This window comes from Zootoca vivipara, chromosome 13 (genome assembly GCF_965207765.1).
Source record: "Zootoca vivipara chromosome 13, rZooViv2.hap1.1, whole genome shotgun sequence".
Taxonomy (NCBI): Eukaryota; Metazoa; Chordata; class Lepidosauria; order Squamata; family Lacertidae; genus Zootoca; species Zootoca vivipara.
Window position 1 is genome coordinate 45,801,268 of NC_142596.1, and position 12,994 is coordinate 45,814,261.

Consider the following 12,994-nt stretch of genomic DNA (forward strand, 5'->3'; position numbering starts at 1 on the left):
CGTCCTCTGTCGTCCCCTTCTCCTTGTACCCTCCATCTTTCCCAACATTAGGGTCTTTTCCAGGGAGTCTTCTCTTCTCATGAGGTGGCCAAAGTCTTGGAGCCTCAGCTTCACGATCTGCCCTTCCAGCGAGCACTCAGGGCTGATTTCCTTCAGAATGGATAGGTTTGATCTTCTTGCAGTCCATGGGACTCTCAAGAGTCTCCTCCAGCACCACAATTCAAAAGCATCAATTCTTCGGCGATCAGCCTTCTTTATGGTCCAGCTCTCACTTCCATACATCACTACTACCATAGCTTTAACTATATGGACCTTTGTAGGCAAGGTGATGTCTCTGCTTTTTAAGATGCTGTCTAGGTTTGTCATTGCTTTTCTCCCAAGAAGCAGGCGTCTTTTAATTTTGTGACTGCTGTCACCATCTGCAGTGATCACGAAGCCCAAGAAAGTAAAATCTCTCACTGCCTCCATTTCTTCCCCTTCTATTTGCCAGGAGGTGGTGGGATTGGGTTTTTTGCAGAGTAGCATTCATAGTTTTATTTATTTATCAAATTTATATTTTGCCATTCCTCCCAAAGGAGAGCCCAGGTCCGTAAGTTTCTTAAAAAGCAAACAAACAAAAACACATGAAAACTATGAACATTTTCTAATTGGTCTGGATGCCCGTGAGACAGGAGCATAGGAAGGGGGGTGCGACCCTCCCTGGGTGTCATCAGTGAGGAGGGGGTGACAAAATGACAAAAATATGATTTTTTTAAATGGCCCCTTGTTGTTGTTTAGTCGTTTAGTCGTGTCCGACTCTTCGTGACCCCATGGACCATAGCACGCCAGGCACTCCTGTCTTCCACTGCCTCCCGCAGCAGTTTGGTCAAACTCATGTTCGTAGCTTCGAGAACACTGTCCAACCATCTCGTCCTCTGTCGTCCTCTTCTCCTGGTGCCCTCAATCTTTCCCAACATCAGGGTCTTTTCCAGGGAGTCTTCTCTTCTCATGAGGTGGCCAAAGTATTGGAGCCTCAGCTTCATGATCTGATGGGCTCACGAAACTTTTTAGTTCAGTCCAGAAATGTAATGTAAAGTGGCTGGCGCTAGGCGCCTGCCCACTGCCTCTCCCTCAGCTGAGGCCGAGGAGAGGCTCCACGCAGTGCCCCTGCCTTGGCTCGCCCCGTCCCCATGGGCGGGTCTTCTTTCTTTGGCTTCCTCCTGCCTTCTCACCCGCCTCCTGTATTCACGTTGCTTCCATCTTCCCCCCTAGTTGTCGTCCTTCCTTTGCTCTCGGATTTCTCCCCACTCCCTTCGCCGCTCCCCACCCCGCGTCTCTTTGATCTTCTCTCCCCTCGCCCATCACACCCCTCTTTTCTCTGCGGCGCCCCTGTCTGGTTTGCTGGAGGAGAGAAGTTGGAGGGCACCCGCCCAGTCCAGGAGGGGCTGCCTGCGGCTCCTCCTCGTCCCGGGCTCCTTGCAACCTCAGCAGCAGCAAGAGCAGCTGCCATGGGGGCAGGGCCAGGCAGGAGGGACTGCAAAGGGACAGAGCTCCTGGCAGTGCCCCAGAACGAAGTGGAGCCCCGGCCGACGCGCACGCCGCACCGGGCACCAGAGCACCTAGCTATGCTGCTGCCGTGAACCTAGGAAAGAAGATCTCCCTTGAACAACCCAAATGGAATTAGTTTGTCAACACGCTGAAGACCAAATTGTCTACAACCAGCCTATGTTTCCTTGAAAGTGAACTAGCTAACTGTGAGGGATGGTGGTCGGGAGCTGACAGATACGGAGCAAATCCAGACACAGACTTTTCTGGAGAGAAGGGTTTTCGTTGAGAATGTAGAGCAGGGAGTAGTCAACCTAAGGCCCGTGGGCCAGATGTGGCCCCATCGCCTTCTGAATCCGGCCCGCAGGCGGTCTGGGAATCAGCGTGTTTTTATATGAGTAGAATGAGTCCTTTTATTTAAAATGCATCTCTGGGTTATTTGTGGGGCATAATAATTCGTTCATTATTATTTTTTTCCAAAATATAGTCCGGCCCCCCACAAGGTCTGAGGGACAGTGGACCGGCCCCCTGCTGAAAAAGTTTGCTGACCCCTGATGTAGAGTCTTGAAAAGGCAAACCTTTACCCTCCTAAAACCATTTGCAGTCCTGCTCCTCCTCTGCATGTCACCCACACTTAGCAGGAATGTCCTGTCAGCGTCTTCCTCCTGTCACTCACACAACCACCCTGCAAGGTAGGCCAGTTCTGGTCTGGCACTCTAACCACAATGCTTGCCTGGCCCATTCAGTAACCATCAGGGCCGGCTCTACGGCCAGGGTGGGTGGTGCAGGGCGCCACGGCGCCGGCCCACCAGGGGGGGCACCACACAGCCGCGCCTGCCCGCCCGCTGGCCGCTCCGCCGTGCAGCAAGGCCGCCCGCCCACCGTGCAGCAGAGCCCTTGGCGACTGCACTGTGCGCTGAGCCCACCCGCCCGTCCACCTGCCGCGCTGGAAAACGGGGCGGCGGGGGGCGGCGGAGGGATCCATCGCACCACGGCGCCAGGGCGCTAAAGGTGCTTAAGACGGCCCTGGCAACCATGCTACATTTGCTCCGAGGTGCCTTGGTTGCACTGTATCCACCCCAAGCTGCAAAACTGGATATCGAGAGATTTAAAGCTGCGAAACTGTCCATCGAGAGACTGTGCATGTCAGCTCCTTTACTGGCTTGTAAGAAGGATTACTAAAATAACCTGTGTGACACATTTAGGAAACACTGTTTTGTTTGTTTGTGTGTGTGTGTTTTAGAAAACGGAAGCCACTGGCTGTGCCAAAAGGGTGACCCTTTGGCTGGCGTTTCCTTCCATTCTCCCTGGCAACTTTTTGCCCAAGTGGGGGAGAAGTCATTGAGATGAGTCCGGTACCATCATCTTAATTGTCCTAATAACATCCTTGTGAGAATCTTGAGGCTTATCATCCTGGGGCACGAGGAAACGATCCTTCACGGACAGCGTTGCTTCTGTCCTTCGGCTGATAGCGTTGATCCTGTCACATGCCATTTGTCAAATGGGCGTGGGGCTGTTAGAATAATCAAATAGTTGGAAGGAGACCTCCCAATGGTAGTCTAGTCCAGCTCCCTGCAATGCAGGAATCTCAGCTAAAGCATCCGTGGAAGGTGGCCATCCAACCTCTGCTTTAAAATGTCAAAGGAAGGAGAGTCCACAGCCTCCCGAGGGAGACCGTTCCACTGCTGAAGAGCTCTTACCGTCAGAAAGTTCTTCCTGATGTTGAGTCAGAATCTCCTTTCTTGCAGCTTGAATCCATTCGTTTGGGAGCAGGAGAAAACAAGCTTGCTCCCTCTTCCATGTGACAGCCCTTGAGGTATTTGAAGATGGCTATCCTATCTCCTCTCAGTCTCCTCTTTTCCAGGCTAAACATACCCAACTCTCTCATACAGCTTGGTTGCCAGGCCCTTGATCGTCTTGGTTGCCCTCCTCTGCACATATTCCAGCTGGTCAACATCCTTCTTAAATTGTAGTGCCCAGAACTGGACGTTTTGCAGGCTGCAAGATGTGTGTTTCGCCCACTGGGTACATTCAGACATGGGGAATGTTGTGTTGGTTTTCAGGATGATAAGGCTGGCGCTTCTGTTCCGATGTTCCTTTCACACGGTTGCATTATGGAATGGTGGCCTTTTGACCAATGCGCCGACACATCATGCAGAATTTCAGTCACCCCAGTAGGTGTCTAGGTTGGTCTGTTCACCCTAATGGACCAGCCTTCACCACATCTGGCAGATCTTCAGCTTTGGATATGGATAACAATGACAACAATAATTATTATTTATAGCCTGCCTATCTGGTTGGGTTTCCCCAGCCACTCTGGGTGGCTCCCAACAGAATATTAAACAGAATAAAGGTAAAGGTAAAGGGACCCCTGACCATTAGGTCCAGCCGTGACCGACTCTGGGGTTGCGCGCTCATCTTGCATTATTGGCCGAGGGAGCCGGCGTATAGCTTCCAGGTCATGTGGCCAACATGACAAAGCTGCTTCTGGCAAACCAGAGCAGCACATGGAAACGCCGTTTACCTTCCCGCTGTAGCGGTTCCTATTTATCTACTTGCATTTTGACGTGCTTTCGAACTGCTAGGTTGGCAGGAGCTGGGACCAAGCAACGGGAGCTCACCCCGTCACAGGGATTCGAACCGCCAACCTTCTGATCAGCAAGCCCTAGGCTCAGTGGTTTAACCCACAGCGCCACCTGGGTCCCTTGACATCTGAATAAAACTTCCCTAAACAGTGCTGCCTTCAGATGTCTTCTAAAAGTTACATAGTTGTTTATCTCCTTGACATCTGATGCGAGAGTGTTCCACAGGGCTGGTGCCACTACCGAGAAGGCCCTCTGCCTGGTTCCCTGTAACCTCACTTCTCGCAGGGAGGGAACCGCCAGAAGGCCCTTGGAGCAGGACCTCAGTGTCTGGGCTGAACGATGGGGCTGGAGACGCTCCTTCAGGTATACTGGGCTGAGGCCATTTCCGTTTATTCCGCCGGTAACAGAAGGGGAACAGCTTGAGCTCCCTGGTGCCTGGGTTCAACATCAGGTCCGATGGCTTCCTTTATGGATTGCTGGCTTGTGCAGAGAGGAAGAAGGCTTGTCTGTTGTGTTTGAGATGCCCGTCTTCCCAAAATTAAAATGCAAAAAAAGAAGGACGAGGAAATGAGGCGAGATGGAACGAAGAGAGAAAGAACTTTAGAAGAGCTCAGCTGAATCGGGCCAAAGTCTTGCTCAGCATTCTATACTCAGAGCAGCCAACCAGAAGCCAATGGGAAGAGGACAAATACACCCCACCTCTCCCCAAGCTGCAGCCCTCGCCACTCCCACTTTTCAAGTGCTTTTTACCTGGTGGGAATCTGCCTTTGAGCTGTGATAATGCCTCTTGCTTGCCTGGATGCAGGATGGAGAGACCCGTGTGTGCATGTAGAAACCTGTGGCTTTGGCATGGCTGGAATGTAGGCTAATGTAGAGTCACATCTATCTCTCCACCCACCTATGCCTCTGGCCCAGCGCATCACTGGCATGCGGCCCACAAAGGAACACAGCCAGATGCCCCTGGGAATCCCAGAAGCAGGGCATCAAGGCAGCTGCCCTTCCCCATGCTTTGCCCCTGGAATTTGGTACTGCCAGATAGATTGCCTTGGTGCATGGAAGCTCCCTCTCTCTCTAGCCAGCTTGGCTAATTGAGGTCCAGCTTCGAGGGCCTTCTGGTGGTTCCCTCACTGCAAAGTTGCAGGGGGCCTTCTCGGTAGTGGCACCCGCCCTGTGGAACACCCTCCCATCAGATGTCAAGGAAATGAACAACTATATGACATTTAGAAGACATCTGAAGGCAGCCCTGTTTAGGGAAGTTTTTAATGACTGATGTTTTAATGTACTTTTAATCTTTTGTTGGAAGCCACCCAGAGTGGCTGGGGAAAACCCATCCAGAAGGGCAGGGTATAGATAAATTATTATTATTATTATTATTATTATTATTATTATTATTATTATTATTATTATTCGCCCTAACCTCTGCAAGATGGACCTGCCCTCTTTTGGATTTGCAACATTGGAGTTGATCGAAACCAGATGCTAAAGCAAGACTTAGCTCTTTTTAACTGTTTTGAAAACTTTTGTTTTTTAAGCCACAAAGCAACAACCCTTAGTCTGTTCAAAATGAAAGACGACAGCTTGTCTGGGGCTGCCAGCTTCGTTTTATGTTTTTATCCCCCCCCCCAAAAAAGAATAAAGGTACTGTACATAGGTTGAGTTCGGTTGCATGCCCAAATGCCACAGTGTTAGCTTAGCAAGCTGCAACAGATGTCCCTTTGGCTCGCCAAAAGATATGGAACGTTGGATCTAAAGGGGATTGTTGAAGCAAAAAATAAAAGCATATGAAAGCCCAATAGCGGATTGGTTGACAAAGGCCTGTGCGTGAGACCTTTCGAGGTTCTCAGTGGTTCACAAATGCCCAGTTGTACGTCTGCCTTAGTTTCTTCCAATAAATCCCTCGCTTGCTTCCATTCTGCAGGAGCATGTGAAAATTGCAGTATTTCTCATGCATGAATTTATTTTCAGGTTTCTATAGGAGTGTTTTTCTTGTGAGAGTGTGCATTATGTTCAGTGGTACCTCGATTTACGAACGACTCGACAGCCGAATTTTTCGACTTACGAATGGGGGTAATGGCCGCGCGCTTACGAATGTCTCGACATCCGGAAAAAAACTGCAGTGGTTTCAGATAGGGATTTTTTGAGATACAAATTTTTAGATAGGGCTGCTTTGACTTATGAATTTTTCCGTTTCCAATGCATTCCTATGGGAAATTGCATTTCCAATGGCTTTTTTCGACTTACGAAGGTGCCTTCGGAACGGATTAAATTCGTAAGTCGAGGCACCACTGTATGTATGCGTTATTACATATTATTATTATAAAACCTCGTTTGCTCTATAGATATCATGATGCGTACGGAATTGTATTGTTTTAAGTTCTGTGTTTTAAGCCAGCCGGTGGTCTTTTGAAGAAAAGTGGTATATAAATTTAATAAAAAACCATCATCGTCATCATTTCACCGTAAGCACGCATTTCCAAAGCTCTGAACCTCTTTCCCTCCTTTGGTACAGCATTCTCTTCCTCTGAAGCAACCCTTCCCTCGCAAGGATGTTGATTCTCCTCGCCTTCATCATTGTCTTCCACATCAGCTCAGCTGCCCTTCTGTTCATCGCCACGATTGATAGCGTAAGTTGCCCGACAACAGCATTAATTTTGATTTGGTGTGTGTGTCTTACCTTCCGAGTCCCGGACTGCAGAATCCGGGACCGGCAGCCGTGTGACACCGGAAGTTGCGTCGACGTAACTTCCAGTGTCGCTTTGCCCTTCTATGGGCACCAAAAATGGCTGCTGGCGGCTTCGAAAGTCGCTTGTACGCATGTCAGGAAGTGCATCGACGCAACTTCCGGTATTGCTCCGCCCATCTATGGGCACCGAAAATTGCCGCCGCCGACACCGGAAGTCGCGTCTATGCACTTCCGGACATGTGTAGATGCGACTTTTGAAGCCGGCGGCAGCCATTTTTGGTGCCCATAGAAGGGCAAATTGGAAAGAAAAAAAATGGCCACCGGCAGGAGAAAATAGCGGAGAAAAACGGGAGACGAAGTGATACGGGGGACCACTGGGAAAAGGTAAGTAAAAACGGGTGTTTCCCGGAGAAAACGGGGTACTTGGCAGCTATGGTGTGTGTGTGTGTGTGCGCGCACCTGCCTGCCTGCCTGCCTGCCTGCCTGCCTACCTGCCTGGTGTTCAAAGATTAAAAGAAAGTCCTCGAAATGGAAGTGAAAAAGACTCCACAAACTGAAAGTGGAGACACTCTACGTCAGGCATCCCGAAATTGCGGCCCTCCAGATGTTTTGGCCTACAACTCTCATGATCCCTAGCTAACAGGACCAGTGGTCAGGGATGATGGGAATTGTAGTCCAAAACATCTGGAGGGCTGAAGTTTGGGGATGCCTGCTCTATGTACTTTACTGGAGGCGCTGGATGTCTTGAACCTGCTGCCTCCCCAGCAGGAGGCCGGGGAAGAGACTGGCCAGCATTGCCCTCCCTGACATTGGCCTTTGGCTGCTGTCAGCCATCTCTGGAGTAAGGATATGGGAGCCAGCCATCTAGCCTGCTAAGAGCACCAATCCCCTCTGAGCTGCATTTAAGCCAGGCTCCTTGGAGTGCAGGAAAAGAGTCTCCATGACTTTGTTGAAATGCATTGATCATTTTGATGAATGATTTCTGATATTTGGAATCGCTATGGCTTAATTGAACTGTAATAACCATTTTGATGAATTTGTTATTTGCTTCATTTACAGGTGAAACTCGGAAAATTAGAATATCGTCGAAAAGTGCGCTTATTTCAGTAACGCAACTTAAAAGGTGAAACCAATATATGAGATAGATGCATGACATGCAAAGCAAGATATGTCAAGCCTTGATTTGTTGCAATTGTAATTATTTGTCGTCAGGCGGGCCAATTATAAATGGAATGTAATTAATGAAATGTAATAGCGGTGTTTATTTTTGTATTACCGTATTGTAACTTTTTGTTTTGTTACTGTGGAATTTCCAAAAGAAAGCATTTCTCAAAATTAAAATTGAAATAAAAAAGAATAAGTTGCATTACTGAAATAAATGCACTTTTCGACGATATTCTAATTTTCCGAGTTTCACCTGTATTGTACTTGATGGTATAGTGACTGCAATGCTACTGTGATTCTTGTGAGCTGCTCTGAGCTCAGCATTTGCCATTGGAAAAGCGGAATGCAAATGTTATATCAAATCAAATTGGGAATACTGATCAAATCGGGGGGAGTAATATTGAATGTATTCTGTGTTTGTCAGATTTTTTTTTTTTTGGTCATTTTTGAATTTACCAGCATGCTCTGTTTGTATTTTGATGTTTTGAAACGTCTGCTGTATGCCCCTTTGGGCACAGCTGATTGTGGAAAAGTGGCATCAAAGTGAAATCGACCAATCAATCCTCCAAGATCTATACTTTCACGTGCTTTTTAAAAATCATCCTTCTCCAGGCATGGTGGGTCGGGGAGGACTTCTCCACGGATGTCTGGCATCGCTGCCTCAATGGCACAAACTGTACAGCCCTGGATGAGACCTTCCCAGGTAAGTCATCAGACGGCTTTTCCTGCATCTCAGGGTGGGATTACTTCATTCCCCCCACCCACCATCAATGTCTTCCCAAGAGCGTGCATTTTTTTTTAAAAAAACCTGTGACATCATCACAGTAACATTTCCCCATGCACTTCTCTTCATCATTGGCTGGAAAAACATGATGACATCACAGCATGCAGAACGGGGGTTGGCGAGTCTTTTTTTAGGATGTTCCTGTGTAGGTTTGCCATGAGTCTGGATTTTCCTGGACATGTCCTCGTTTTTTGGGGGGGATAAAATTTGGGTCCGGAGGGATTTTTAAAACTTGGCAAAATGTCCTGGTTTTTTTGTTTGGCTCCTAAAAAGAACTACATTTCCCCTGAGGCCACGGGGCCTCTGTGGCGAAGCCAGCCCTGTGTTTGGATGCAGGCAGTTCCAATCTCGCTGCCCATTGGCTGTCCTGGCTGCCCATTGTTGTCCGATGTCGGAAGGGGGAGGAGGTAGAAAGCGACTATGGTGGCCGAGTGGGGAGGGCTTGCAGATTATGATGGAGGGTGAGAATGTGTGAGCGCCTGGAGACGTTTGGAGGATGGATGGCGGTTAACGGATTGAGGTTGAATCCTGACAAGACAGAAGTACTGTTTGTGGGGGACAGGAGGTGGGCAGGTGTGGAGGACTCCCTGGTCCTGAATGGGGTAACTGTGCCCCTGAAGGACCAGGTGCGCAGCCTGGGAGTCATTTTGGACTCACAGCTGTCCATGGAGGTGCAGGTCAATTCTGTGTCCAGGGCAGCTGTCTATCAGCTCCATGTGGTATGCAGGCTGAGACCCTACCTGCCTGCAGACTGTCTCGCCAGAGTGGTGCATGCTCTGGTTATCTCTCGCTTGGATTACTGCAATGCGCTCTATGTGGGGCTACCTTTGAAGGTGACCCGGAAACTTGCCACGGCTGCCGACCATGTACCACAGCAGTAATTAGTGGCAGCGCTGGAGACCTTGCCTAAGAAATGCTCTCCTGTGAATGAATCTAACAGTAAACTTCCTCCTTCTGATCAAGAAACTAGTAGATAATTCACCAGTTCTTTCTAGGTTGCTTAAGCACAGAGATACTGTACAAGTAAACCAGGTTATACATTGCTAGATATTAGAGCCATTATGTTAAGAATAAAATAGGATGCAGGCATTTTGTCTCAAAGCTTGCTTTTCAAAACAATAATGGTATAGTCATATCATAGAATCATAGAGTTGGAAGAGACCACAAGGGCCATACAGTCCAACCCCCTGCCAAGCAGGAAACACCATCAAAGCATTCCTGACAGATGGCTGTCAAGCCTCTGCTTAAAGACCTCCAAAGAAGGAGACTCCACCACACTCCTTGGTAGCAAATTCCACTTCCGAACAGCTCTTACTGTCAGGAAGTTCTTCCTAATGTTTAGGTGGAATCTTCTTTCTTGTAGTTTGAATCCATTGCTCTGTGTCCTTTTCTCTAGAGCAGCAGAAAACAACCTTTCTCCCTCCTCTATATGGCATCCTTTAATATATTTGATCATGGCTATCATATCACCCCTTAACCTTCTCCTTTTTAAAGATGATGCTTAGCAATCTTTATATTAATTGGCAATGAGTTTGTTGTTGTTGTTGTTTAGTCGTTTAGTCGTGTCCGACTCTTCGTGACCCCATGGACCATAGCACGCCAGGCACTCCTGTCTTGCACTGCCTCCCGTAGTTTGGTCAAACTCATGTTCGTAGCTTCGAGAACACTGTCCAACCATCTTGTCCTCTGCCGTCCCCTTCTCCTAGTGCCCTCAATCTTTCCCAACATCAGGGTCTTTTCCAAGGAGTCTTCTCTTCTCATGAGGTGGCCAAAGTATTGGAGCCTCAGCTTCACGATCTGTCCTTCCAGGGAGCACTCAGGGCTGATTTCCTTAAGAATTGATAGGTTTGATCTTCTAGCAGTCCATGGGACTCTCAAGAGTCTCCTCCAGCACCATAATTCAAAAGCATCAATTCTTCGGCGATCAGCCTTCTTTATGGTCCAGCTCTCACTTCCATACATCACTACTGGGAAAACCATAGCTTTAACTATACGGACCTTTGTCGGCAAGGTGATGTCTCTGCTTTTTAAGATGCTGTCTAGGTTTGTCATTGCTTTTCTCCCAAGAAGCAGGCGTCTTTTAATTTCGTGACTGCTGTCACCATCTGCAGTGATCAAGGAGCCCAAGAAAGTAAAATCTCTCACTGCCTCCATTTCTTCCCCTTCTATTTGCCAGGAGGTGATGGGACCAGTGGCCATGATCTTGGTTTTTTTGATGTTGAGCTTCAGACCATATTTTGCGCTCTCCTCTTTCACCCTCATTAAAAGGTTCTTTAATTCCTCCTCGCTTTCTGCCATCAAGGTTGTGTCATCTGCATATCTGAGGTTGTTGATATTTCTTCCGGCAATCTTAATTCCGGCTTGGGATTCATCTAGTCCAGCCTTTCGCATGATGAATTCTGCATATAAGTTAAATAAGCAGGGAGACAATATACAACCTTGTCGTACTCCTTTCCCAATTTTGAACCAATCAGTTGTTCCATATCCAGTTCTAACTGTAGCTTCTTGTCCCACATAGAGATTTCTCAGGAGACAGATGAGGTGATCAGGCACTCCCATTTCTTTAAGAACTTGCCCAAGTTTGCTGTGGTCTACACAGTCAAAGGCTTTTGCATAGTCAATGAAGCAGAAGTAGACGTTTTTCTGGAACTCTCTAGCTTTCTCCATAATCCAGCGCATGTTTGCTATTTGGTCTCTGGTTCCTCTGCCCTTTCGAAATCCAGCTTGCACTTCTGGGAGTTCTCGGTCCACATACTGCCTAAGCCTGCCTTGTAGAATTTTAAGCATAACCTTGCTAGCGTGTGAAATGAGCGCAATTGTGCGGTAGTTGGAGCATTCTTTGGCACTGCCCTTCTTTGGAATTGGGATGTAGACTGATCTTCTCCAATCCTCTGGCCATTGCTGAGTTTTCCAAACTTGCTGGCATATTGGGTGTAGCACCTTAACAGCATCATCTTTTAAAATTTTAAATAGTTCAGCTGGAATATCATCACTTCCACTGGCTTTGTTATTAGCAGTGCTTTCTAAGGCCCATTTGACTTCACTCTCCAAGATGTCTGGCTCAAGGTCAGCAACCACACTACCTGGGGTGTACGAGACCTCCATATCTTTCTGGTATAATTCCTCTGTGTATTCTTGCCACCTCTTCTTGATGTCTTCTGCTTCTGTTAGGTCCTTACCACTTTTGTCCTTGATTATGGTAATCTTTGTACGAAATGTTCCTTTCATATCTCCAATTTTCTTGAACAGATCTCTGGTTTTCCCCATTCTATTGTTTTCCTCTATTTCTTTGCATTGCTCATTTAAGAAGACCCTCTTAAATGAGTTTAGAGCTTGAAATACAGAGGTGCAAGGCATGTGATGGATGGAAAGTTAAGCGCTGTTTGACAGTGGAACAGTCTCCCTCGGGAGGCTGTGGCCTCTCCTTCCTTGGAGGCTTTTAAGCAGAGGTTGGATGGCCATCTGTCATGGATGCTCTAGTTGAGATTCTTTCACTTGAAGGGGCTGGGACTAGACGGTCCTCAGGATCCCCTTCAACTCTACAATGCTACGATTCCAATGCCTCTACCTGCCCTGGTTGCATCTCATAGTTAATCCCCTGATTTCGCAGATGTCTGAAGAACAACAGAAGGAAGGGAAGGGCTGGCTGGCACTTTGTGGAAGCTGCATTTATTCGGGGAGCGGGAGGGTTTGAGGAAATGGATTCAGGAGAGTTGGCAAGAGGCTGACACCTTTTCTTATTGTCAGTCTGCACAAGCAGTGGCGGGAGGAAGTTACTGGCAGGATGCAGGTGGATTCCAAGAAGGAAAAATTAATGGGATGATTATTTTTATATATAATATAAATATTTTTTTCATTATTTTTTTAAATCAGCCCGGAAATTAAATGTGACTGTCAAGACCTCAGAAAACAAACTTCCTTTTGGGGAAGCACTGAGATGGTGCTGGGAGTGGACTGCTGGGGGGGGGGAAGGCAAGCGTCAAGAGGCGCTTTGCAGATGTATTTTGAACCACTGACTACAGCATCCAAGGATGACCATCGAAGATGTGATCCAGCAATATTGCTTTGGGAGGGGTGGGGCAGCATATAAAAATCCATAGGGACCTTCTGGCAGTTCCTTCGTTGAGAGAAGCGAGGTTACAGTGGACCAGGCAGAGGGCCTTCTTGGTGGTGGCACCCTCCCATCAGATGTCAAGGAAATAAACAACTATCTGACTTTTAGAAGACATTTGAAGGCAACCCTGTTTAGGGAAG

General features: G+C 47.8%; 1 protein-coding gene across 1 annotated transcript in view; it reads left to right on the forward strand.

The window, feature by feature from the left end:
- The window catches only part of EMP2 (epithelial membrane protein 2), a 34,734-nt gene that overhangs the window by 14,517 nt on the left and 7,223 nt on the right, over nucleotides 1-12,994 (forward strand). The window contains exons 2-3 of the mRNA XM_035130700.3: nucleotides 6,619-6,733; nucleotides 8,569-8,659. Of these exons, the coding sequence (XP_034986591.1) occupies nucleotides 6,656-6,733; nucleotides 8,569-8,659 (169 nt within the window). The 5' untranslated portion in view covers nucleotides 6,619-6,655. The remainder of the gene's footprint in view (nucleotides 1-6,618; nucleotides 6,734-8,568; nucleotides 8,660-12,994) is intronic.